We start from the raw sequence: 27,543 nt of genomic DNA on the forward strand, positions 1-27,543 counted from the left end.
CCTTACATTTTTAAGAGTAGAAGAAAAGTCATTAAGTATGTTACTTACAATTCCACATACGTATAAACTGATCCCTTTGTGCCTTTTCATTGATAACTATAAAAGTGAGCCCACTAGACAGAAGATGTGAACAACATGCCAGAAGGGTAACATTTTATGATTTTTTTGTGATAGCTTTCACAGAATCACAGAATCACAGAATAACCAGGTTGGAAGAGACCCACCGGATCATCGAGTCCAACCGTTCCCATCAAACACTAAACCATATCCCTCAGCACCTCATCCACCCGTGCCTTAAACACCTCCAGGGAAGGTGACTCAACCACCTCCCTGGGCAGCCTGTTCCAGTGCCCAATGACCCTTTCTGTAAAGAATTTTTTCCTAATGTCCAGCCTAAACCTCCCCGGCGGAGCTTGAGGCCATTCCCTCTTGTCCTGTCCCCTGTCACTTGGGAGAAGAGCCCAGCTCCCTCCTCTCCACAACCTCCTTTCAGGTAGTTGTAGAGAGCAATGAGGTCTCCCCTCAGCCTCCTCTTCTCCATATCTCCTCTTCTCTAGTGCCTGAAGGGGCTGCAGGAAAGCTGGGGAGGGACTGTTTACAAGGGCATGGAGTGATAGGGCAAGAGGGAATGGCTTCAGATTGGAAGGGGAAGATTTAGATTGGACATTAGGAAGAAATTCTTCGCTATGTGAGCGGTGAGGCCCTGGCACAGGTTACCAGGGAAGCTGCGGCTGCCCCGTCCCTGGAGGTGTCCAAGGCTGGATGGGGCTCTGAGCAGCCTGGTCTGTGGGAGCTGTCAGTGGATGGGCTTTGGGGTCCCTTCCAACCCAAACCATTCTATCACTATTCCAACGTTCACAGAATCATAGAGTAGTTTAGCTCCAGCTGCTCTCACGGTGAAACACATCCCTGACGCAGCGGGCAGGGCTGAGTCCCCCTCCCTCTCCGCCCTGGCCCAAGATGGCGCGCGGCGCCTCAGCCCCTCCCCGCGCAGGCGCGGCCGCGCGTGACGCCGCCTCCGCCAGGCGCTGCCGGGGCAGTCGCGGCCGCCGCCTCGGCCGATGGTGCCTTCGCTCCTTCGCGCGGGAAGATGAGGCTGCTGGCGGCCGGCTTCGTGCTGGTGGCACCTCTCTGCGCCGCCTTCTACCTGCCCGGCTTGGCGCCCGTCAGCTTCTGCGAGGAGAGCGAGAAGAGCGAGGGCTGCAAGGTGAGGCCCGGGCAGGGTCTGCTGGAACCCGCCCGCTGCGCCCTGAGGTGTTCGGCCGCGCCGGGAGGGTCGTAGAATCGTGGAATGGTGCGAGGTAGAAGGGACCCCAAAGCCCATCCAGTGCCACCCCTGCCGCGGGCAGGGACACCTCCCACAGACCAGGCTGCTCCCAGCCCCATCCAGCCTTGGACACCTCCCGGGACGGGGCAGCCGCAGCTTCCCTGGTAACCTGTGCCAGGGCCTCACCACTCTCACTGTGAGGAATTTCTTCCTAATGTCTAATCCAAATCTCTCCCTCTCCAATTTCAAGCCATTCCCTCTTGCCCTATCACTCCATGCCCTTGTAAACAGTCCCTCCCCAGCTTTCCTGCAGCCCCTTCAGGCACTAGAAGCTGTTCTAAGGTCTCCTGAGAGCCTTCTCCAGGCTGAACAACCCCAACTCTCTCAGCCTGTCCTCATAGCAGAGGTCCCCCAGCCCTCGGATCATCTTTGTAGCCTCCTATGGACCCGTTCCAACAGTCCCATAGCCGCCTTATGTTGAGGATTCCAGAGCTGGACGTAGAACTCCAGGTGGGGTCCCAGCAGAGCGGAGCAGCGGGACAGAATCCCTTTCCTTGCCCTACGCTTCTTTTGATGCAGCTCCCATACAGCCCTCTGTGGCAGCAGCCCTCAGGGCTGTTGGAGGCTGTAGTGACTCCACCGTGGCACGGTGAGCTCCCAAACGTGCCACGGCTCTTGCCTGCCAGCCACATGTTCCGTGTGGGCCGCACCTTTGTTTTTACAAGTCTGTATTTTCTTTCTTTTACTTGCCTATTTCAGTCACTGATCGAGCTCTTTGTGAACAGACTGGACTCGGTTGAATCAGTTCTCCCATATGAATATGATGCGTAAGTACATTGCAACAGGCTTCTCTGAACCTTTGGAAAGGCTGGTTTCTATCCTCAGTGCAATGATGCAACTCCCGATAGAGTATGTCTTTTTCTGTTGAGCAGTGTTGTGGATGGAGGGGTGGAAAAGTAAATGGAGCGTTCAGTAGCTGGAATGAGGTACGAGAGGTTGGGAAGGATGAAGGCCACACCTGTGCCTCTGGATCATCCTCTTTTATTGTTGAAAGGCAAGGCTGCTGGGTTTCTAATTGGTGCATTTTTTTGAGCTGTGTACTAGATTTAGTGTTGAAACTCTGATATGATTGAAAGTTCTTCCTGGTAGTAAAATCTAGGAAGGCAGGAGCTTTGTGTTCCTTGTTCTTGGCAAATAAAAGAAATTGCAGGAAGAGTCATTATTTTACCTGTTTCCACCTTTGTATCTAGTTCGTGATTTATTTATTTTTTTTATTTTGATTCTCATCTGTGGAAACTATTATCTGCTTTGGCAGATATTTCTAGGCTTACTAAGGAATGATACACAGTATGATTTGCAGTCTTGCTGTTGGGCACAGAGAAAAGAGAAACTTACCAGTGTTGTAGGTCTTGTCTTGTATAGTGCAGTGGTATCAAATTGCTATTTGAAAAGGGTGCTTGAACTAAGCATCATGCATTTGGTTAAAGATACTTCAACTGTGATAAATCTTGGTTGAAATTGATACCGAAATAAAAATATTTCTAAATAAATGCCAAATTTCTTTGCAGAGGCTTTCAAATGTTTACTAGCGGTGATTGACTTGCAAAAGAGGCATGAAAACTGCCATATTAAGGGCATAACTTAAGAAATCGATTTAGGCTGGTATTTACAGTTATATGTCAATTAAAAATTAAAGGTAATCTTTTCCACTTTTTTCCAGGTTTGACTTCTGTCAAGATAAGGAAGAGAAAAGACCCTCAGAAAATCTTGGACAAGTGCTGTTTGGGGAGAGAATAGCATCGTCTCCGTATAAGGTTAATTTATCCCTTGAAGTTGATCCTGTTTGCTAGCAGTCATTCTGATGGCTGTAATCCATAGACATAGCTGAAGATTTGTTGATTATTTTTATTTGTTTTTCTAAATATAAGCTTTATAATATTTATGTAATAAAGCCAAAACCCTTATGCCCCCCACCTCCAAAGGCGTTTTAGGGTGGTTAATTAAAATTAGGAAGATAAACTTGTAATTATTCTTCTTTTCTGTTCCTTTGATAAAGACATCCAGAAACTGTCTTAAGTAGTTCTTTAGCAACTGGATGTGTAATGTGTTAGGAAATCTGAAATCATTAGGTTATTTAAGTGTAATGTTGTAGGCCTTAAACTGGTGGTCCACAAACTGTTTCATATACGTGGTCATACTGATAGGCAGCTTCCAGAGTGGGAAGGGAAGGTCAAGTTAGGGCTCATTTCCAGCTTTTCCCTGCTTGTACACACTTAACATCTGTTGTCTAAACCCAAGTTTTTCATTGTGAATGCATGCCACTTGAAGTCATCTACAAAATAAACATATGGAAGTATTTTGTGGTTTAGATGTGTGGTATTTTTCTGTATCATGCCCTGCATTAGCAATGACCAAATGTAGCATCTCTAAAAACCTGTCCAGTCAACTTGGGAAAAATATTAGCAGTAAAAGAGATATGATCAAGCACTGCACTTAACGCTTGAAAGCTGTATGTTGTTCAAGTGTAGCTTCTAGAATTGGATTTGTCGGTAAAATTGAAAACTGGACTATGTTTGTGTGGGAGGGTTGCTAGATAATACAAATCCCTGTGAGAAAAAGGCAGCAGAGTTTCCAAATCTACTGCTGCTCAGTCATTAGGGACTTGGTTGCATCTTTGTATAGGACTGTTGGGGAGGTGATGCTTCCTTCTAGGTGTAAGATGCACCTAGAAGTATTTTTTGGTTTTGAATCTCTGAGTTAATGTAAATCTTAGGACTACTGGCCACAAGAAGCTTTTAAACACGTAGCATAATGGGTCATTTGGGCTGGATACCCATTTAGTAGATGAGGTATTATAACAATTGCTTGTTTGAAATGGCTGTACACTACAGTAATTAGAAAATGCCATGTTATTGGTTAGCACTTAGGCCTTGATAATGTTAGAGTTTTCAGTCATGTTATAAGAATGTTAGCTCACTAACAGGTAAATCCTAGCTGGGTTGGAAGACAAGCTTGATAAACGTGCGCATGTCTCTCTTAGGTTGTGTCTGCACTTGAAGTATAGATGCTGTGCAGCTTGTTGCATTTTTGGAAACCTTGTCTAGTGACTTAATTGTGGGGCAAATGTAGCTGGAAGTGGTACGGAACTTTCAAAAAGGCTGTAGTTTAGTCTGGTTTAGCAAATGATGAACTTACCAAACCAAACAAAATGGTAAAAGGACAAAGAGTTGCCCTTTCTACTATTTTTCAGATTCCAGTCCTCAAATTTTATCTGGAGGTAGTTTATTTGGGCTATTGAAGAGATTTTTAGCAATAGAAATGGGGATTACTGCTGCTGGATATAAATAATCCTGCAATTTAAGTTAAAGGTGTTGTATAGGAAATTCTGGTTTTAGAAACTCGTATAGCAAGAAGATGAAGTATCTCAAAGACCTCTTTACATGAGAAAAAGGCTCTAAAGGATTTTTGAAGCAAAACTGAAATTACTCTTTTTGCGTTCTTTCTTAACAGTTCACTTTTAAAAAGCAAGAAACGTGCAAGAAGGTTTGTACAAGATCATATGACCCAGGAAACAGTGCTGATAAAACCAAATTGGCTTTTTTGAAGAAAGGAATGCAGCTGAATTATCAGCATCACTGGTGAGCTGTGTGCTTGAGGTTGGGTTTGGTTTTCCTTTTGCTGCTTTTTTTCATTGTTATCTGTGTTCTAAGTGGTTGCTTTCTTCCTTCTGCCTGAAAGTTGTCCTGTACTGTGTGTCTTGTCGGCACTATTGAAAATTGTATGCATTACATGAATGTTAAATGTCAGTGTGAACTAAGGTGCATCCCTTTCTGAGGACATGTTGTTTGACTTCACTCTAGGATTATTGATAACATGCCAGTAACGTGGTGCTATGATGTGGAAGATGGACAAAAATACTGCAATCCAGGATTTCCCATAGGGTGTTTTGTTACTCCAGATGGTAGAGTTAAAGATGCTTGTGTTATAAATGTAAGTGGTGGAACTTTTTTCATTACTATAGCAGGTGTAATTTCATTTGCAGTTTTATTTTTAAGCTTTCTTTTCCTGAAAAAGAACAGCTACCCTTGTAAACGTGGTTAATGTTCAGAATGTGGGCATGGACAAAGCTCAGTGCTGCCTCTGTATACGATGTCTCGCTGATACAATTGTGCAAAAAAAGTTTATATAGTTCTTTTGAACAATACAGGTAAAGCTGTAGAACAACTGTATTGGTGTCTAAAAGCCTTAGAAAATGATGTTTTGGTTTTGAAATTTCGTGTGTATCCTTCCTTGTACCTATTCATTCTTTGTCCATGCTGTATTTGCCTGCAAGACCTTTTTCTATCAATTTCAGATAGCAGTCTTCTAGTGAAGACCTAGAAATGAGTACAGTATTCTCCTTGCAAAAGTTATGTCTAGCACAATTTGGAAGTTAAACATGTCAGGAGTTTTCCAGGTGGCTGGAAGATAACACACAGCTGTGACAGGGAAGGAATTATATTGACAACAATTTGAAGTGTATCAGTCATCCTGGGAGTTCTATGGTGAACTAGTGCAGTTACAGATAATAGTGATACAGTTCTATCCCTCCTGGGGTGAGGGACCACACTGCTCTGACAGTGAGGAGAGAGCTCTGCTATGACTCTGCTCTGCCACATGGCTTACTGCTTCTATGCAGTGCAGTCAATTTATTTGTATTCAGCAGGTCTGATGCTTCTCGGAGGCGAAGCATTTACCATGCGTGTTCAGTTTACTGTCTGCAGTCACCTTCCAACTCCATTAGGCTCCCTAGACTATTGAAAATCGTCTGTGAATGGAATAACCTATTCTAGTTAGGTGTTCAGCTCTATTACTTTGTATGTGAGGTTGTTTTTATGTTAAATTAATACTGGTGTGTTGGAAGCTGTCTGGTACACAGAAAACTGTAGGAAAGTCAGCAGTCTCATTTTTAAAAGTTCTTGACTGCTTGCGCCCTCTCCTGTTGAAATTTCTCAATCTCTTGATGATATTTTTTGTAGTCAGAATTTAACAAGAAGAACACTTTCTACCTCTTCAACCACGTTGACATAACGATCATGTACCATAGTGGGAAGGATGAAAACTGGCCCGGTGCAAGACTGGTGATGGCGAGACTGAGACCGCAAAGGTAATTGTGCATTAAAGGAGCAGGTTCTAGTACTGGGGAGTCCTAACAGTAGTTGCAAGCTTAAAAGATGATACTTAGTGTCACTGAGTTCTGAGGAGCTGATTATTCAGAGTTCTTACAAAGCTCCAGTGTGCTTCTTCACAGCTGAAACTGTATTTACAAAGGGCAGTTCCACAATTCTAAGTGTCATTTAACTTCGATCAGAAAATGTTCCCCAAAGTACTTCCTGATTGGAAGACTTGTTATGCAGACCCTTAGAACCTGACACAAATTAATTATATTGGTTTGCATATGGGTGTGCATTACTTTCTTTTAAAAGATGTGTTTTCAGATACACTGAGAAACATTGTTTAATTGAGTGATGGTCTTCCATGTCATCTTTTATTGGTGCGTTGCCTCCTGAATGTATGTTGCATAAATGTGCAGTATTTGGTATCTGTAGGAGTGTACTCTTTCCTTTGTTAGTTTTGATACTGAGGCATAGTTAATGCTGGCATTCAGAACATCAAGAGATGACTGATTTTCTAAGGCAATTAACATATTTTCTTAAGCAGTAGCTTTTGCATTTCTGTGTTGACAAGAGGGGAGATGAAACACTTCAGAGATCAGAATCAGACTGAAGGTGTTACTTTGGCCTCTTGTCAGTTACCAAGTTAATTCTTACTTATGTTTGAAAACTGCAGAACATTTATAAGATTTCAAAGTAGATTGCTTTTTTTAACTAAATTCTTCCCTCTTTTCTACAGAGATTAAGTACGTTCTTAAATTACCTCAGTTTCTTAAGTCATACAGACGTGTATGGTACAACATGACTCAAGTATACTTTACATTCTTTTCTGTTGCAATGGAATGGTGTGGTTTTAGTGAATTATACTTGCTTTGCAAGTTTATTCCTTCCATTTACTTCTGGTCTGTGGTGATTGCAAGAAGATTCTGCCAACCTTCTCCTTTTTTCAGTTAACACTTCATCAGTTGCGTCCTTAGTGGTTGAAAGAGAAGAATTTGCTTTTTCACCAGTAATGCAGAACACAAGGGGGCACCGTTAGGTTGCGCATAAACTTGATTCTGTCATTCTCTGATCTGACGTTTTGCTTGGTGCTTTGCTTCAGCCTTGATGCTATCCTCATGAGGAAGGAGTATTTGTAGTTGCAGCACCCTAGACCTTTCATGAAAGTTTGTCTTGTGGCTTGGCTTAGTTCTTGATGTGTAATAGTGCATATAAGGTAGAATTGTTTCTTTAAATTGGGTAATTTTTTCTCTAAATGTGTGAGCGAGAAGCTATTTTCCAGTGAAATGATATACACAGCTCTCCTTATTTGGTTCTGTTTTAAATAAAAACTTGTTTTAATTGCCTTAGAAAAGAATTTGTGAAAATTCATCTTGTAGAGCATATAGAAATATATTTATTTATTTTCCCCTTAGCTACAAACACACAGATGAGAACAACTTAAGTTGTGAAGGTCCACCTATGGAGATTCCTGGAGAATTCACCAATAAACTGAATTTGATCTACACTTACTCTGTGACATTTGAAGTAAGTATTGAATCTGTTACATGAATGTGTAATTCCCCGAAAGAATGAAATCAAAGCAACTGAATAATTTGCTAAAAGCCATAACTGGATTAAAGCAGTGCAAATTCCGTAAGTATGGTTTTGTGAAGCAATTTTCCATCACTGTAGTTTAAATGACTCTTGAAATGTTTAAATAAAGATATTTTTTGCCCTGTTTTATTACTAACAGAAAGGCGGTAGACTGAATAACTGCAATAATTGTCTTCCTTGAAGTGTGCTCTGTTTTCAGAGTTCAGTCACCGTAGAGTCTCATGTTGAAGAAGTGTTTATAGCATACTTGAGATGCTTTTGTGTTGAATGTTGATTTTTTGCATATTGTAAAGCTGTTTTTTCTAGTGAAGTTGCAAGGTTTGTCTCATTTTATATGACTTTTGTTTTATTCTCTTGCTGTTTTTGAGTAGGAGGCCATTTATCTTTAGAGTTAATACTCTAATGTTTACTAATACTCTAATGCTTTATTCAGCCCTGTTTTGACTTAGACTGGAGGAAATTAGGCTTTCTTGCCGCTGGGACTTAACCCCAGCATGGAAGTGAGCCTCCTGTGGGGGTGAAAATAATTTGATTCAAGCTGCTTCAAACCTTGGTACCTTGGTTCCAGTTTGTCCTGAAAGCATGGTGGTTCTTCTGATGTAAGGCACCCATCTTTCAGAGCTTGGCTTGAGACCACCAGCTTATTTTGTGTAGGCAGTCAAGCAGCTGTCATATGGTAACAGCTTTCACTCTACCAAATTGAATTTGATTTGAACCAGTGACCTTGAGGTGCAAGGCTCTGTATCTTGTTACTTTTCCCTTGAGACGCCACATCCTCCTTAGACTCTCAAATTTTACTACAGGAATGAGCCTCCTGTCTATTAACATTTGTGTTGAGATCTTGATGATAAATTGCAATCTAGAATTGCAATGTGAACTTTGTCTGTTTTTTCACGCAGCGTGTTAGGCGTTTGGGCTACCGTTACCGTTTTCCCCGGGAGCAGAGCAGTTAAGGCTCTACTGCCGTGGGTTCAGGTGCTTCCAGCAGATGGCACCGGGCACCCCTCAGTCACCGGGTGCTGCAGAACTGCTTACTTTCTCTGATCTCTTTTCTCCTTGGTTAGTAATAACGCCTGGTTTGTTTTACTTTTTATTGGTAGTTTCAAAATAATGTAAAAGGAGAGTGTTTATCAGTGAAAAGTACTTTTTAAAGACGAGAATATTAGTTTTGGTAATCTTGAATGTATAAACCAGTAAAATGCGTAACTGTTTTATGGTCCTTTCTAATATGGCAGCTGACTTCTGATGAAAAAACTATGGTGTCTCTAATTAATTCAAATGGAACAAGGCATTTGGCTCTCTGGATGTGAAAAATACAGGGTCATGCCTCTAATTCTTTATACACAAGCATACAAAAATGTAAGCACGTGAGCAGTTTGGTACTCGAGTAATAAACTTTAGAACCACGCTTCTGAAACTCTCTCCCAGCTAGCTGGGATCAAATGATGAACTACTAATTGGGCATATAAACAGCAACTTATGGCAGTTTCAGCCACCTTGTCCTGTTAGTGCAATTCTTCACTGTTGCATGTTCCTTATGCAGAACATGAATAGGAACTTAAAAATTCTAGGCTGAAGACATAGTCTAAATTTTGAGAATTTGCTGTACAAACTTACCACCTGGTGAATAAGTGAAATTCAGCAGAACTTCATGCCAGTTGGGAAGTAGAACTTGGTAGCAGGACAGCAGATGTACATGACGTGAGACAGGCTGTAGAGGACAATGGTTGGAGGTCAGGAAGAATTATCACTTGTACAGCTCTCATATGGAGCGTTTGCAGGAGGAAAAAGAACATGGAAGCATCCTTCAAAGGTGGAAGCTGCTGCATGATGTCTTCTTAAATCCTTCACAGGGATCTCTGGAAATGAAAGTTGTCTGCCAGGAATCGTAGTGGAAAATAGGGTTTGTGAAAGAGATTTGAAGAGCTTATTCCTTCTTGGAGACTGCAACAAACTTGTATCTGTTAATTGCTATTTAATTTCTTTATAGGAAAAGAATAATATTAAGTGGGCATCCAGATGGGACTACATTTTGGAGTCCATGCCACATACAAACATCCAGTGGTTTAGGTAAGACTTGCATTATTCAGTGAATAGTCTTGCAGGGGAGCACAGAGATTTCTTATTTGTGCTTTTAGGGATGTATAACTTCTGCCATGGTGGAGCAAAGTCTGTTAGTTTTCAGGCAAGAAATCTTCCTTGTTTTCTGTATGTGAAGTAGCTTTTATCAGTCTTCCATCTCCTGGGAGCAACTGTAGTATTGTATTTCGCCAAAGGAATGCACTATTAGTGTCCAAAAATATAGCAGCTTCCATCATTCTACTTGATCATTTCCATTCTGTAGAACTTTTGAGACGTTGCTGCTCTGCAGTGTTCTTGCTGTCTGGCTTTCTCTAACTGCCAAGTGAGAGGTACAGATGCATACTGTGTGTTTTGTACTCAGAAACTGCTTACAGTTAAAAGAAGGGCTTTATTAATGAATAAAAGATATATATGAAAAGCTCTTATTTCCCCCTGTACCATGCAGATGATATCAAGTAAGTATATAACTTGTGTTGGAATGTTAATATTTTGCAATACGAAGTCTTTGAAAAGGCTGATCTTATGTCTCTACAAAATATAAATGGCATGATGTAGTTTTCATTGGTTGATAGATATAAAATCTACTTGACAGTCAAATCTGCTTTAAGAGCTGGAACTGTTTCACTAGGAAAGTGACTTCTGAGCTATGTGAGGAGTAAAAGAAAGAAAAAGCAATAAGTAACTGTCTCGAGAACAAAACATCATGAAACACTATTATTCTCACTTCTGTCTCCTAACTAATCATAAAGATTCACAACTTAAAACGGTTTCTGCTCTGGGTGGGAATGACTTAAATAAAGTGGTTATCTAAGGCTGTTCTTCAGACTTGAGCTGTACTTGGTATGAATTGAAGTGCATGTCACGAAAACTGAATAAGTGGACTGAAAGTTTGACTTTTTCTTTATCTACAGTATAATGAATTCCCTCGTAATTGTTCTCTTCTTATCTGGTATGGTGGCTATGATCATTCTGAGGACTCTTCATAAAGATATTGCAAGATACAACCAGATTGACTCTTCTGTGAGTAAGATTTACAGCTTTTACATGAGCATGTTCTTATGGCGATAGTGATGTCTGTCAATTAGTCTGTCTAAAGAGATCTATCACAAGAATTTGATATGTGCTAATATATCTAGTGGTTAAAAGTAGCTTTATTGCTATTTTGTCTTTTCTAACTGCAGAAATACATGGGCAGATGTGGCAGTTTTACTTTTTCAGCATTGTTTGATGAACTTGTAATATGCAAGGACAGACTTTGGGTTTTAGGAGTATGTGGAGAGATTCACAGGAACTTTTTGGTAGTGAACAAAATTGTTCCAAGGTCTCAAGGAAAGTGATTGTGAGTTAAAAAGACTTGACCAGCAGATTGAGTGAAAGGCTGAGTGAAAATTACTCTTTCTCACTGGTCAAAGTGGTTATCTGCTAGCCAAAGATGAGAAATAGTGTCAGCTACTACAAAGGTTTGAATTTTCACTGTTGCTGTCAGTCTAGATAAAGATGTACTTTAAAATGCACAAAAATGTTTCATATTGAAACTAAAACATCTGAAAGTACTTTTGTTCTTCTGTGTTTTTGATATTAAATATCTTCTGTTAATGCAAATTCAGACAGTAATTAAAGTGGAAGAATTTTTCCACATCCTTTAACTGATTGTTTTTGTGAAGCTCCTGTTTGATCTCTCAATTAAATTATGTTCAATATCTTATACTGTGTTGTCTTTATTAGTTGGTCATTCTTAATGTGATAAAGAGCAAGACTTGTAGAAGCTTGATGAGTTTTTACAGCTAACAGCAGGGATAGGTGTGACTTGAAAAAAACACTTTTTAATTTTCTTGCCAGTTGTAAGAAACTTAAAGGTCTGTTGCAGTTCAAGGAATTGCTGTAAAAAGGTGTGAAATAATTGTGCAAAAGAGGACCTGGTCTGAGGAAGCTGCAATGAAGCAAATTAGTATCTCACAGTTATGGAATGCTGGTGATGCTACTTGGAGAGAGATGCACAAGCCAGTGATTGAGTTCTTAGTGTGTTCGTTTAATGTTCTGCCAGTACCAACTGTTTTTTAGTGATGTGGACTCACTAGGACATACATTAATGAAGTGTTTAGAAATCATTAGATTACTTTTAAGGGTCTTATGGCTAAGAGAAGATTCCTGAACTGAGCTTAAGAGATTTCATGTCAGTATCTTTTCAACAATGACCGGTAAAACTCGTCTTCTTTCTTACATCTCTTTGATTGTGACTACTTCAGTGTAAGGGACTTAAATCTTTGTTAGAACATTTTCAGAACAGGGCTAAACTAATGGATGAGGAGATTTGAGACCATGTCAAGCTTTCTTACCATGTGTTGTTGTGTAATGTGATTCTAGTGATAGGCAATCCACTGAACCAAGCTTGATACTGCTAGGTTGAATAAAACCTGTAGCTTTTATGTTGTGAGGAAGAGAGTGGTCTTGAGAAGTGGGTTATTTGTGGTTGTGTGTGGGTTGTCTTTGTGAGGGAAGGTGTTTCTTTTGAGGGACTTCAATGGAAAGTTTTATTCTTCAGTGGCTCTAAGGAACCACAGCTGTACTGAGGATCCCATCATGCCACCCGTCTGTTCACTTCTGGCGGTGGAACAGAGAGTGTTGGTACTTGCTCCTAGTGACTCTTTCTTCTGGAGTACAAGGATCATTTAATTTTCTTCCAGTATTGTCATTGAGACTGATGTAACTTGTAGTGGAAGCAAAAAAGATAAATGCTTGAGCTGAATTGAAACGCTATAATCCAGGTTAAACTAAAATTAATGCTTTGTTTTAGTTTAAATTTAGAATGACGTTATATGGTGTGGCTAATTACATTTTGATTTTTCTTGCTTTAAGAGATGACGATTTTCTTGATTGATCCTGCTTTTTTCTTTCACTGCACCATTAGGGGGTTGTAAAATCAATGAGATATGTATCAGATGCAATTAGCCTGTCTTTGGATCTAAACTGGAAGTTAATACAACTTTTAAAATATGTATTTTGTATCTTGTTTGTGTTAATTCACTACTGCATTATGTATCTTGGCTAAATAGATTGTTGATTTTATATAGGAAGATGCCCAAGAGGAATTTGGCTGGAAACTGGTTCATGGAGATGTGTTTAGACCTCCAAGGAAGGGAATGTTACTGTCTGTCTTTTTGGGCCAAGGAACGCAGATTTTCATTATGACGTTTATCACTTTATGTAAGTAACTTTATTAAGGTGTTGTGTTTATAGTGTCACAGTGTAAGAAAAATGCAGTATCATTAAACAAATGATAGAAGCCTGCTTTTGGAAGCAAAGTCCTTCCTTTAGTAAAATAAAATATTAATATTGTTTCAGAACAATAATCTAGCTAGATTCAGTAACACTGTTGTAAGCAGTGCTGTTCAAGACATAATGGTACCCAGGCTAAATTTGATTCTTTACAATTGCAGAAATGAAGCTTCCTTGTTACAATTTTCTTTTTAAAAAACAAAAAAACAGTTTGTCATGGTGTAAATTATCCAAGGATCCAGTAATGCAAGTTCAAAGACATGTAATCAAAGCTTTAATATTTTCGGAACACTTCCTATCTAATATGTTTGACACAATGGCCTGCAGCCATGCAGAAATAAGAGCAAGAATGCGTGCCAGTGAAATAATTCTGACACAGCGTTGAGATATGAGAGCCATAAATAGCTCTGTATACATATGATGATGGAACCTGTCGCAAGTTGGTGTTTTATTGTATGTTATCTATAAAGTATATCGCCATTCCTTTTCTTATGGTACAGTAGAATTGGGTGAGATACTGATATTTATTACAAAAGAAGAATTCTTCAGATTCCGTTCTCCAGGTCTTATTCAGATTTTTTGATCTTTCATAGAGGAGGTGCCTTTTTTTCCTATTCATTACAGGACTGTAAGATAAATAGTGTTTTATTGATGGCCTCATCTTCCACTGTTGATCATAGCTCTTTGTAACTTACTTAGCTGCAGTAGCTTCCTGTGCAACCAGTGTAATATATAAAGAAATTGGGACAGGATCCTTTTTCTGTTTAAAACCAAAACTTTCCACTAGACGCCACTGACAAACTCTATTTCTAAGAATATCTCTAGGCTGGCTTCTACACTTTGTTCAGACACAGGCAGCCTTCAGAGGCTTTTTTTCAAGGTAGTGTATTCTTGAGTGTTGTTAACTGTTATGGTGGCTGAGAGCCTTTTGTGGAATTTCAAACAAGTGGCTCAGATCTTATGTCTGCACACTTCTATCTATAAAAACCCAAACAATTACAGCCCTCCCAAACTCCCCCAGAAAACCCCAGCAGCTTCCTCCCAACAAAAATTACCCTTCTTTTGTTACTTAAGCATGCTTAAGTATTGACTGTGTATGTTTAGAGGAGGACAGTATTGTTTTGGAAGCAGACTTGTTCAAGCTGAAATTAGGTTCAGGTTCGTTGTTCATCTCTGGCTTTTTATTTTACAGTCTCTTGGCTACAAGAAACTTTATATTTAAAAGATGAGGTTGAAATAACACTATTACGAATGAAACAGTGGTGTTAGGGCTATGGTTCTGTGATTGAGACATATGCGAGCTTATGCACATACTCTTTACTTAAATATGTGGTGGTGAAATGGATAAGCCTGAATTCTGACATGTGCACAAATGACTAAATCTCTGTTGTTTTTAGTCCTAGCTTGCCTTGGTTTTCTTTCTCCTGCCAACCGTGGTGCTTTGATGACCTGTGCAGTTGTATTGTGGGTCTTATTGGGAACTCCTGCTGGCTACGTGTCTGCTAGAATGTACAAGAGTAAGTACATGTATTTGTTTAATGCAGGTTAGATTTAGAATTGCAGGGCTTAATGTAAACCTCAGACTGGAGCTGGTGTCTCAGACAGCCAGTCTGTTTCTTGCTGCTGTACTGCAAAACAGTTGAAAAAAGTTCTGAACTCAAAATTGTTTTTACTTTTTCCCCGCAGCGTTTAGAGGCGAGAAGTGGAAGACGAATGTTTTGCTTACAGCTCTGCTTTGCCCAGGGTTGGTATTGTTTCCTCTTGTTCATTCCTTTACTCTTAAGGATAAATAAATCTGAGCTGGGAAGGAGGAGGAAAGTGAATTGTTGTGCTGGTACTTGTGGTGGGGATTATTTTCTTTCTTGTTCTCTCAGTTTTTGTTCCCTTTGAGTATTACCTATCTGTGAATATGAAGAAAAGTGAATTCTGAGGAGCTGGAGCCTGATACTCTGGAATGTAGCTTCTTAGTATCTTGTTATGAAATCAGCTGTGGAGTAGGAGGAATGATATGACCTTTCTGCAAGGTAGCTTCACAGCCTTTGAGAATCGCTGCACCAGAACATTGGGCATAGTGATGGGGTAATTTCGTAGCACAGAACCTGGTGCATTCCAGGTAATCCCATCTGAACTGTGAACACAGTCACTTTGTTAGGAAGTACATGGTTTTGTGGTAACTTTGGACTCCCTGTAGTTTTCTTTCATAAATAGCTGGAGACAGCCCTTTAGGCAGAACCTCTATTAATTTATCCATGTTATTGAGAAGGACACAGGAAATAATTTTTTTTTTTTTGAAGTTAATTGCTAGGTACTGCTGTCCTGAACAGGTGATCCTTATGGTCCCTTCCAACCCAAACCATTCTATGATTCTGATCCAATATAATCTTTTATATAAATGTAGGTAGTGTCCAGTTTCAGATATGACCAAAGCATATATCATACCGTGGCCAATACTGTTGTGCTTGGGAAGGATGATAGCTCTCCGGCCTTTTATTTTCTCATAGCTCTGAAGACCTTCTGTGAGAATTAGATCAGTGAAGAAAGGGAACAGGAACTAATTTCTGTGCAAGTCTTCTCCATTTCTTGGTTGCAAGTTTGGGTACATAACTTACCCTTTAACAAATGTCCTAGGCAAAAGTTGAGGAAAAGATTATAAATAATTTCTTAAGGTATCTCTCCCCTAAATAAGCCCAAAATGAATAAAACATGACTTGGTTTTGAGTACAGTAGTGTTTCAAGAAATGAAATGCATTTGATAACAACAGAGTATAGTTTTTCTATGAGGAAATCTTATTTCTAAACAAAATATGCTTCAGTCTCCATGCTGTTGCTTAGATATTATCTTGAGAGAGAAGAAAATATTTACCAGTGGAAGGAGTAATGTGCTGATCGTTTAAACTCCCAAATAAATTTAGTTTCACAGAGAAAGTAAAATGATTGGGGATGGTAGGATATGAACAGATGTCTTGATTATGCTATGCTAGATCAACGAATTTGCATAATATCATAAACACCCTAAGGCGTTACAGTCTCAGTAGACTGATGGGAGCTCATATATGCAGTATTTTTTTCTGACTTCGGAGGGGGGTAAGTGGAGTCTGTTTTATGAGCTTGGGCAGATGATTAAGTTTAGCAAGACTTCTAAAATGGATTTGATTTCTTATTTTTTGTTCAACAAATGCTTCCACCAGGGGTTATTTGTGTGTGCTTATTTAACAAATCTATTCCCTCAGTTTTGGCAAGTATAGGCCTCTCCTAGGAAAAAAAGGAGCCTGTCTATTGCTGTAATCCTCCCTCTTTGGTTGCATATGCAGTCTACTTTAAACAGTGGCTTTATCATAGATACCTGTGTTATAGGCATTGGATGTTGCAAGCATTTTTACATTAGTGGCACTATTGCTGAAAGTAACCATTCGGAATGAAAAAATTTTGTAATGCAGGCTTAAGTGGTCTATGTCTTTTAATATTAACTGATATTTATTCTTTACTGAATTGTTTTCCAATCTTTTTTCAGGATTGTCTTTGCTGATTTCTTTATTATGAATCTCATTCTGTGGGTGAAAGGATCCTCAGCAGCCATCCCTTTTGGCACTTTGGTTGCCATCCTAGCTATGTGGTTTGGAATTTCAGTCCCACTAACCTTTGTTGGTGCATACTTTGGCTTCAAAGAGAAGGTATGGCACTTCGAATACTGTTTTGAAATATATCTGTCTCCTGCAGTTGAGCCATTGAATCCCTAAGTGTGCGAGAAGTGATTGGATTGAAACATGTATGACCCTATGATTGTAAAATAATGTTTCACTTTGTCATGGTTTTGGAACTGAGTGTATGCTTGTAGTGTCGCACTAAATTTTTGTTGTCTGTTCTTTAGCATCAGATTTTAATAGTGCTCTTGGAGGCCTTGATTGCCTTTTGTGCTTCAGTACCTCAGCATTTCATGTCTGAAGTTGTACTTCAGAAGTACTTCAGTTTGTATTTCACTAGTTTGAGATAACGCCAGACAATTAAGGAAACAATTTTTTGTTAAGGACTGAACAGATTTCATGGTTTGGTAATTTCTGATGGTTTATGGATGAAAATAAAGTTATGTTATGTTATGTTTATCGAATCTTTAGATGTAAATATTATGGAAAAGCAATCTTAATTATGATGTAACAATTTATTTTAATTTCTTTTGCAGCCTATTGAACATCCAGTTCGTACAAACCAGATTCCTCGCCAAATTCCCGAACAGTCCTTTTTCACAAAGCCATTACCTGGTATTATAATGGGTGGGATCTTGCCCTTTGGCTGCATTTTTATTCAACTTTTTTTCATTCTGAATAGCATTTGGTGAGTGTAAGTTGTTTTTTTGGGTTTTTTTTCCCTATTGTTGTTATGCTGTTTTGATAATAAACACAGAGTTGCGTTTGAACATCCCAAACCAGTGAATGTAAGGAATAAACCAATTCTTAATTTTTTTTATCTTCTTGCAAACTTTCTTGGAATTTCCAGAATCTGTATATTTTGTTTTGTGTTTAGAAACTATGAAACTAGTTGTTCTTCTTGACAACTGCTAGATATGATATTTGAATTCTGTTTCCTTGTTGTAACTTTCTGGCTCTGAACAGCACAAGCAGGGCTTTATGTTGTTGTGGTTAGGTGCAGCCTAATCTGCTGTGCAAATGTTATGATTTATGAAATGAATATGATCTAGCAGTTTCAGCTGTTAAATCAGAATCAGGACAAGTATTTGGGATTGCATGTTCTGCAAAACAAAGACTCCACCCCCTGTGAAACATCCACACCGCTCCTAAATCTTGTCAAAATCTAGTCAAGCAAGTGCATGGTAAATTGAACCAGTGCAATCTTTCATAACTTTCACAACTTAAATATGAAATGTTTAATATATTTTTGTTCAATGGAAAACGCTAACCTGAAGATGCCAAGTTTTTAAGGTGTCCTCTGTTTATTTGGAGTTTCTTTACAGAACAATTTTCTAAATCAATTCTTAAATGCAAATATTTTGGATATAATGGCCTTTGACATTAGTCCTCAACTAAAGTATAAACCAGGAAGTACAGTGATGCTGATCCACCAAAAATGAGGCTCTTGTATTTATTTATTCTTTACTTTAGGTCTCATCAGATGTACTACATGTTTGGTTTCCTGTTCCTAGTTTTTATAATTCTTCTGATTACGTGTTCTGAGGCTACAGTTTTGCTGTGCTATTTCCATCTGTGTGCAGAGGTAAGAAGTACAGTTTTGATGCATATACCACTTGCAGCTGGAAGGTGTTAGAGTTGAGGTATTGGCATACACTGTAATGTGCGGGACATGATGAAGGGATTATATAGTCAGCTCTTGACGTGTCTGTCTTGGCCTCTCTTCTGAAAGGTGCCTTTTGCTTCGGAATCCACTGTTTGCAGCAGATAAGCAAAAATAAAAGTCTTGATCGTAGAATAATTTCATGTTCATAGTGGATGCAATACAGCTGACTTTGAGAAAGAAACAGGTAGCTACATGCATGTTGGAATTTTGATTTTTCAGATAAATTTTGAAGAATTAAATGTATTTTGTAAGACAATGTTGTTTTTTAACTGGCTTACTTATATTCTGTTTTCGATGGCATGTCTCTTACTGAATGGTTCATTATTTCTTTCAGGATTATCATTGGTGGTGGCGATCATTCTTGACAAGCAGCTTTACAGCAGTTTATCTTTTTATCTATGCAGTTCATTACTTCTTCTCTAAACTTCAGATAACAGGAACCGCTAGCACTATTTTATACTTTGGTTACACGATGATCATGGTCTTGATTTTTTTCCTTTTCACAGGTAAGTACATTGTTCAAACTGAAATGAATGGAGAGGTTTCCACTTTTGAGTTGCAAAAGATTAGGTGAAACAGACTATCTGAAACATTAAATACAAATTATGTCTCTTCAGGCAGTGTTACTTTTCTGGTTTGTGACACCGCACATCACAGTAAGATATTCTGTAAGGTTCTTTTTTCTGAATTGAAATTACAGTTATTTATAGTATAATTAATTTTCCCTTGTTGCATATTATATTAGCAGTAAGTTCAAACCATTATATTTTCAAAGTGCTGTTCTTTTTCACTTTGATATCAGGGGTGCTTAACTTGATTCTGGATTTCATAATTGGTTTTAGAAGCTCTATAGTTAGATATACTGCGCTCTGCATATGAAGAATAAAAGATGTTTTCAGCTTTCAGTCTTAAAAGTGAAGCAAGTTGGTGCTGGGGGGAAAAGGTGCATGTTGACAGTAGAGTTCTAGTACTGTTAGAGATGGTCATACCTGCTCATTAAATACTCCTCTTCTTGATGGCAGGGAATGTACCTTATCTGGAGGAATCTCAGAGCTGAAACATGGCTCTCCGCTTATACTAGTCCAACTTTTCTGGTGTTACTCATGCAGACTAGGTGTCTTCTGCAGAGTTAGTCTGGTGTTCGTAATCTCACTTGGCTCAGACTATGATTTTGAGGTTGATTTGATGTGAAATCTGTGCCAGATTTACTGTGTTAGATGACATTAGAAACTCTTCGAAGGGTACCGTCCCATTAAAAATAGCTAGGAGCTTTTGTGTTGGTGCTCATCATGCTGGTGCTGTTATATATGTGGTTTTCACAAATGAAATCAGATCTTCAATGCATTGCTCTGCTTAGCATCATGAAGTTCTGCAGTGATAGGCCTAGGGAAAATGCTAGTTTGTATACAATGGGCTGTTCCAAAAATAAACCTTTATGGATCTCTTTGGTTGTGATTGTTTGTATTGTTACCTCTTAACATCTTCTACTTGATTATTGAAACCTGCTGTAATTACTTTGTGTTGGCTTTATGAAATACATCGCTTAACTCCTTTGATGCATTTTAAAAAGAATGGCTAAAATAAGTTATGAAAGTCTCAGCATCAGGCTTCATGTTTGTTAGTTCAGCAGTGAGGGCCTCTTTCATCTTTATTGCCTCTAATACTGGTTGAGAATGAGGCAAAAAATGCACTGTTCATAATAAACACTAAAGAAAATTACTGAATGGGTTTGAACAAAGCAAGTACTATGTAGAAATTATATTTAACAACTGGCTCTTATTGCTGAATTTTTATTTTTGTTATTTAGACTTGTGTCTCTTCAAAAGAAAGTAACAAAATAGTTTTAAAGGAAGTGTGGCAGAAAAGGGAAGATTTAATTATTCTAATTTTTAATTATTAGGAGGCAAACATAGAAGTTGGCATATTGCCAGTTAAACCCCTGCTTAAATCCTGGCAAAACAGACAAGTTCCAGATGTCCTTTATAATAAATATACGTTTAAAAGAAAAACAACCCACAGCCCAACCCAAGAATCCCAAACAAACTATAGTGTAAAATGTTTTAATTACTTTGAAACTAAAGCAGTATGTTAACGTGTGTCTGGGTTTTAGCATAGGTTAGTTGCTATTCTGCCAATTTCAATTTTACTTACAAGATGCAAATTGGTGGAATTAAAAATATCCCTTTTGTATATGAAATGATAATTGAAATTGTCATGGCAGCTGCTGAAATGGTATTAAAAGCTTCAGATGTGCTGATCCTGGAGTTCTTGATGTGGAGGCCAGCGAGGCCCCAAAAGTACAATAATAAGCTGTGCTGCTGTTATTCTTGCAGTGTCTTTTTTTTTGTTTTTCAATAGAAACTGGATAGAGGTGGCTGTGCTGTGTTTGAAGAAAGCTGCTGCATGGTCACTTTAAGTTGAATAGACTAGCTGGTTGCTAGAAAGGCAGAATGTGTATGGAGTATGTGATAAATCCTCACTAATGTAAAACCCTGTGATAAATTCCTTTCTCGTATGTAGTTTGATTTTTGTGGGAGGCCCTGAAATTTAAGCTTCTACGGATAGATGACCCAAGCAAAGTTATGCTTCTCTGGCTTTGTTTTGTATAATATTCCTTAATAGCACTTGCTGTATAAATGAAGGGTTCAGTCCTTCAGAAGTTTATGGAGGTGAGGGAGTTTCCTAATGTAACTTCACACACTGTTCACAGTAACAGCGTTCCTGTATGTCTGTTCAGAAAGTGGGACCTTGATCTGTTCCACTTAAGTTAGCACTAGGTATTTTGGTTTTCTTTATTCTTGCCTATTAGGTCCCAGCAACTGTGACAGAAATATAAAGGACAGTGTTAATACCTCCTACATGGCAGTGTGTTGAGTTACTGTGGAAATCACAAAAGAGATCATAATGAATAAGTAAATAGGAACTGAGTGCTCGTATTGCAACAACGACAATAATATAATCTGACCGGTGAAATCTAACAATTAATGTGCACACCCAAACAAGACAAATTTATTTTAATGTACAAAGTGCAGCTAATCTTTCAAGAAATAATGAGCGTGGTTGAATGGGGATAGCTACATGATTACATGCATTTTATGCTAGGAGACGAAAAAATGCTGAACATAGTCAAAGCATGTTGGTTTACAATGACCTCTATTTTTGAACATCATTTTCACTTGTGAGTTAATGCCATTTTTAAAATTGAGTTTTGATCTTCTGGGTAGATTGTGTTTAGAATCCAGGATTCTGAAGCACCCACCACTGTGCGGTGATTGAAACCAGTATGATACAGAGAGCTTTTAAGGTACATAAGAAGTATCAGCCAAGTGCAGAGTGCTTTTCTATTTGCTTTCTTACAATCTGTTCGTGCTTTGAATTCTTTTTTCTTCATTAAACAATAAAGCTAACGGAAATGAATAGAGCACAACAGTCTGCTTAATATATTTTGGTGTTATTCTGTGCAATATTCCTTGGGTTTAATTTTGAATTTAAACTAGTTTACTAATAACTTTCCCTTACCCAATTAGCTGCTAGCCTGTGATCTTCTTTCTGTGCATAGGAAAACTGTTGCTGAGTGGTAGTAGGTATTGCAACCCAGGGTGTTTAGCAGTCTAGAAACTGGAGGACATAAAAATAAAGAAACAACTGGGGTGTCAGTGTCTCCCTAGTTAGTACAAATGGATGTATTGCATCTTGGCTAGAGACATGACTTGAGACATCTTCAGAGTTCTTGAATTTTAAAGAGCTCCTGCAAAAATTATCTAAGCTGTTAAGTGGTGTACAGTGGACTGCAGTGCACTAAGATGGCACCAACTTTGCAGGCTAGCAGGGCTTGTTTAGAAAGGCCGAATCTTAAAATATGAAGATCACCACATGGGCATATATAAAGGCCTGCCCCACAAAAGTAAGTCCTTAAATGTATTTCATTCGGTTGCTTTTTCATATAATTTAAGCTGGTGAGTCGTTAGGATTGGTTAAAGTAAGCATTAGGCATGAAACTAATTTTTACTGTTAGATTAAAACACACAGGTTTTACAGGCTGATTGGAGGAATTAGTGTCAGGGTTGGTATCTTTCTGCTGTTTCACTTCATGGAGATGTGCATATTAAAGCTGTATAAACCTTACAATGGGAGAGAGTTTAAACCAAACAGAAAATAATTCTAGAGTTCTCAACTTTCTGAACTGATGTCCTTTGGTTTGGGGTTTTTTTTTGGGGGGGACACACTATTGTGGTGGTGGTGTGTGGTTTGGTGGTGGTTTTCTTTTTAAGTACTTAGCTGTTTAAAAAGTTCTTAACAGTCAAAAAACCCCCACCTTTGGATATGTTTTCTGTTATTTTGTTTGTTGATGTCTGTCAGTGAGGCAGAAAGCCTAAGTATGCTCCTTGTTGATAGTGCTTCAAAACTTTGGTTTCAGTTTAAATGTGTTTCAAAAAAACCCAAATATAAGCAAGATCCTGAGGTAGCCTCATCTAAAGCTTGCCTAAGTAGTCCTGCTAGTCTAATGATGGGCACGTTTTAAGTAAGGGCTGATTCTGATTCTAATTTTGGTGCTTAGATGTGCTTAGAAAAATGCTCAGGATGCTGAGTATACCGTTCAAGAAAATACATTGCAAGCTGTGCTACTTGAGATGGCAAAGTCCTATTCTAACAGCTAGTAATGGCAATTTTACTGGGTAGAGCTGCAGCTGGAGGAAACTGATCACTCACTTGTCTGTGTTTTAAGATCAGCCTTAGTCAAAGTAGTTAAAAGGGGATTCTGAGAACCTGTTATGCAAGTCAGCATTAACCTAAAGATCCAGTGTAAGGATGCTTTTCTTTATGAAGTGCTAAAATTTGGAGCAAGAGGTAAACTTGTGAGATGGGCTAAAATGTAGAAAACGTCCTAGCTAGAATTTTCAAACAAGCCAAACTGGTTCAGAGTTATTTTCCCCAATCATTATTCATTTGCAGATCCCTTCTGATTGGAATGTTTACTCCTGTATAGGAAATTGGAAGCTATTTGACCTTCGTGGACCTCTTAGCAGTTCGTGGAATCACAAACACCCCTAGCTGGAAAAAGCACTGAATTTCGGTGCAGCTGGATCCCAGAGCTGGATTTTCAACCTAGTTGTGATTCCTCTGGGACCATTAAACCATTCTGATCTTTAAGTGTTAAGTATACTGTTTGGGAGCGGTACTTTTGGGGTTCTTAGTTTGATGCTCTTTTTAAAGTTTCTGGTCCATAGAGCTCTCCACATCTGGAATTTGTAGGATACATTTATTCATAGGAGGGAAGAAGAAATTACAACACCGGTAAGCCCTAATTATTGTTATCGAGGTAACTGCAGAATGAAACTGCTGACCAGGAAAAGTGCTTACCACATGACCTATATCTTGGTGATGAGTCCGACCTCTCTCTCACGAGCTTTGAAGTTTGTGGTTCAAATATGGAGCCTGACAAACAGTACCACTTGCTGCTTGTGTTAGAAAAAATAGTCTTACTTGACTTCCACCACATTAGCTACATCTCTGATAATGTTTTGAGACAGGAGCAGAGGGTACTTGGTCTTTGATTTTCTAAATAGGCTTTTTTTTAGGAGTGAAGTTGAAAATCAATGTTACTAAAACCTGCGAAAATCTTTTTATAGATGAAATGCTTGTTCTCAGTATGAAGTCTTCACATTCTGCTACGTATTAGGCCAAGGTTTATAGAAAGCTGCTGTATCAGAAAGATTTGGAGTGGCAAGGATTGGAGGAAAACATGGTAGCTTTAGAGTGTGTTTTCATATTGAGTTATCGCATGCTCAGAAAAGTGGAAAATCTCATTCTTGCTATAAAGTCATAGATTTTTGTTATAATATTAAAATTTTGTTCTAGAACAGCAGATAGGTTTTTAAGATAGCTCATCTGTTAAACATTTGGGAGAAACAGTGCTTTCAAAGCCATAAAAGGCTCAAAGCTGGCTATATTGTAAAAACAACTAGAAAGCAGATGCTGAGAACCATTATGAGGAAAAAAAACCATGAGGGTAAGGCTTAGAGTAACAATGCTGATATTGGAGTATTTGGCACAGTAGGAAAGAGTGAGAATTGACCATAAACTGCAAAGATTTAGCAATGCCAAGGCTACAGAGGAATTAAATTCCTTCTGTGGTTGGTGTCTGATCTCTTATCAGCAGCAGTAAATCTGCAGTCTCCTACTGTTTCAGAGGATGATAACTGCAAACTTACAGAGTAAGGGTAATCTGTGGCATATAATAGTAGGCTGTCAAAAAGCCTTTAACTGCAAATATACATGGAGGTATAAGGAGTACAAGAATTGGCATGTAGATAATAAGCATCCAAAGACAGGTTCCTCACTTACCAAATGTGTAGATGTGGTCTGAAGGACAGAAATGTAATGAATGTAGAAAAGACAAGTGCTTAATAAAGAACCTCCTAGTTACTACACCAGTCAAAATAAAATGATGAAAAAAAAATTGGAGCTGGTGTTAAACATGGGCTGTAGAAACAGAAAAGGATGAATGTAAAACTGGAGGAGCTGAGTGCTGATCTTGCAAGTGTAGTGTAGCTGTTAAAGGCTATCATGGGGCTGGCATGTGGCTCGGTCTTTGAGAGTGAATTCAGAGGAAATAGAGACCTTCCTTTATTTTCAGCTGGTAAGGCTTAATGTTGGTGTGGCAGTTTATTTCTAGGTAAAAGCATGAGGAACAATGCATTGTTTCCCTTAGAGCTTTAAGACGTAATTAATTGAATGATGCTCAATGTCTCCTTGCATGCAAAGTTCTTAAAGCAGTTTAAAAATAAATGTGATGGACAATGTCTTTGCAGTTTCCTCATGATAGCGACTGTGGGGTGCAAGTTACAGACTTGTACTTCAACTTATAAACAGAAAATTAGTGTAGACTAATCCTTTCAGTGTCATCGCCTCTCTCCGTCATCTTACTCTGCAGTCTACTAACTAGAACCACGGGATTTGACATGTGGTTTGAAGTCCCTGCAGGGGTAGTTTTGTGGGGTTTTTTTTCTCCTACCCTTGGTTTGGATGATGAAAGAACTGGTTTGGTAAGAAATCAAGGAAGTCCGTACCACACCAGACACCATGGATCTGCTGTCCAAGCAGTAGTACTCCCAGGAAGGGGTATGAGAACAGGGCAAGCATTTGCTGGTGCTTTCTCCCGGCCTCCCGTCAGCTGTGGCTCAAGGGCTCTTCTAGAACTTGAGACGGTGTCTCGCTAGTTAATGGCGTTTGGATTCCCTTGTTAATGAATCTGTTAAGTTGCACAAGCTAGTGTATGTTTTTATAGTGTCCTATGACAAGAAAATCTGCACCTTAAATAAGTTACACAAAATTGTGTGGTTTTGTTTGTGTCACTGCTAGTTTTATTTGATGCTTTCTTCTAGCTGCTGTAGCACTCAGCATTGCTTTAGCAAAAGGAAGTAACAGGATATACAGAGTAAGAAGTTCCCTGTTCTTCAGTATAAAGGGAGCACAATGAACAGAAAGCTGGGCCAGGTGACTTTTCTCAAGGCCTTGTATTGTGGCATAATTCTTAGGTGGCTGTGAGCTATTGCAGACCTGAAGAACCCAGTTAGGTGTTGACTCTCTGTGTGTATAAAAGTCAGTTTCTAAAATGGTGCTTGTGTGCCTGCTAGTGGCGATAGTAGCATCACTGTCAGTGGTTTAAATGTATATCAAGCAGCCTGGTCCTAAAAGTCATCTTTGATCTAAATCAATAACTTAGCTTGGGGATGAATGTGTGTGCTTAAATTTAACAAGTGCTGTTATTCTGGATAGTTAGCTGGATTACAATGTTATATTCTGTCCTGCTGGGAAGTATTTGTTACATTTTTTCTCTCAGAGCAAACTGGAAGGTAAACTAACCATTTTCACTTTCTCATTTTAGGGACTATTGGATTTTTTGCCTGCTTCTGGTTTGTAAGTAAGATTTACAGTGTTGTGAAAGTGGACTGAAAAGCTTCAAAGTGTCTTTTGAACATATCTCCCTTGCTCTTTGATAATTTTTACCATGTATTGAAAAACATCCTGTGTAATTACTCTAATTTCTAAAAGCTGAAAAGCAAATTGCAGCGTAAACCACCAATTTTTATGGAAGGAAATGGCACCGTTGGAAACATGTTTACATCAGTGTACTCATTGAAGATGTTAGTTCTGATCATTCTAAAAATTGTATCCAAAATTTGATTCAGGACAAATAAAAATTCTGTGAACTAGTTTATTTGAAAAATCAGTAAGTTGTACAGTCCTTCAGCTGAAATTCCTTGTGATTTATTTTTTGTTACCTCTTTTGGTTACCATTTATATACCATGAAAGCATAGGACTGTCAAGTAAATCCATGTTAAATGTGAATTTTTTTAACTTAACTCTGATTGTACATATTGTCCTGCACTTTCTCTCCGACTAGATATCTTCTTACAAATGTACATGCATTTACCGTATTGTAGACTTTATTAAAAATATCGACACTGGTTTTTTGTTCAAATAAAACTGCACAACTCTAGCTGACTTGTTTCCTTTCTTGTTAATTAGGCTTTCACTGCGTGGACACAGATCACGTTAGTTTCACCAGTTGATAGTTTTTGAGTTTTATGTTGTTTAAAAGCAGTTTAAAAGCTGTGACTTTTTTACCCCTCAGAAACGCACATCTCATTGCTCTTCATCCTGTGGAGATGGTGTGCAGCTTGTTGGGAAGTACAGCTGTGAATCTAGTGAGCTTGGAAGTGGGTGATTTGTAGAGGAGAAGTCTTTCTTCCTGCTCTGCAGAGCTTGTGCTTAAACGCTGGATTACACGAGATGGAATATCTTAATAGCCTCTTCAGTTATAAGATTTCAGGCATTCTTCTCTCAGAAATGTCAAG

The 27,543-nt window shown here is 38.7% G+C and overlaps 2 protein-coding genes across 2 annotated transcripts in view; one reads left to right on the forward strand and one right to left on the reverse strand.

The window, feature by feature from the left end:
• Nucleotides 1-27,543, reverse strand: part of RBMX (RNA binding motif protein X-linked) — a 252,061-nt gene that overhangs the window by 14,626 nt on the left and 209,892 nt on the right. The window lies entirely within an intron of this gene.
• Nucleotides 998-27,185, forward strand: LOC138726376 (transmembrane 9 superfamily member 2-like). Its single transcript, XM_069868090.1, has 17 exons — nucleotides 998-1,207; nucleotides 2,027-2,094; nucleotides 2,988-3,081; nucleotides 4,778-4,905; nucleotides 5,128-5,257; nucleotides 6,286-6,413; nucleotides 7,836-7,947; nucleotides 10,007-10,086; nucleotides 11,010-11,118; nucleotides 13,170-13,302; nucleotides 14,772-14,891; nucleotides 15,061-15,118; nucleotides 16,886-17,045; nucleotides 17,552-17,703; nucleotides 18,489-18,600; nucleotides 19,016-19,187; nucleotides 26,570-27,185. Exons 1-17 carry the CDS (start codon nucleotides 1,091-1,093, stop codon nucleotides 26,635-26,637), a joined length of 1,941 nt encoding a protein of 646 aa, XP_069724191.1. The 5' UTR covers nucleotides 998-1,090; the 3' UTR covers nucleotides 26,638-27,185.

Source organism: Phaenicophaeus curvirostris, chromosome 13 (assembly GCF_032191515.1).
Source record: "Phaenicophaeus curvirostris isolate KB17595 chromosome 13, BPBGC_Pcur_1.0, whole genome shotgun sequence".
Classification (NCBI taxonomy): domain Eukaryota; kingdom Metazoa; phylum Chordata; class Aves; order Cuculiformes; family Cuculidae; genus Phaenicophaeus; species Phaenicophaeus curvirostris.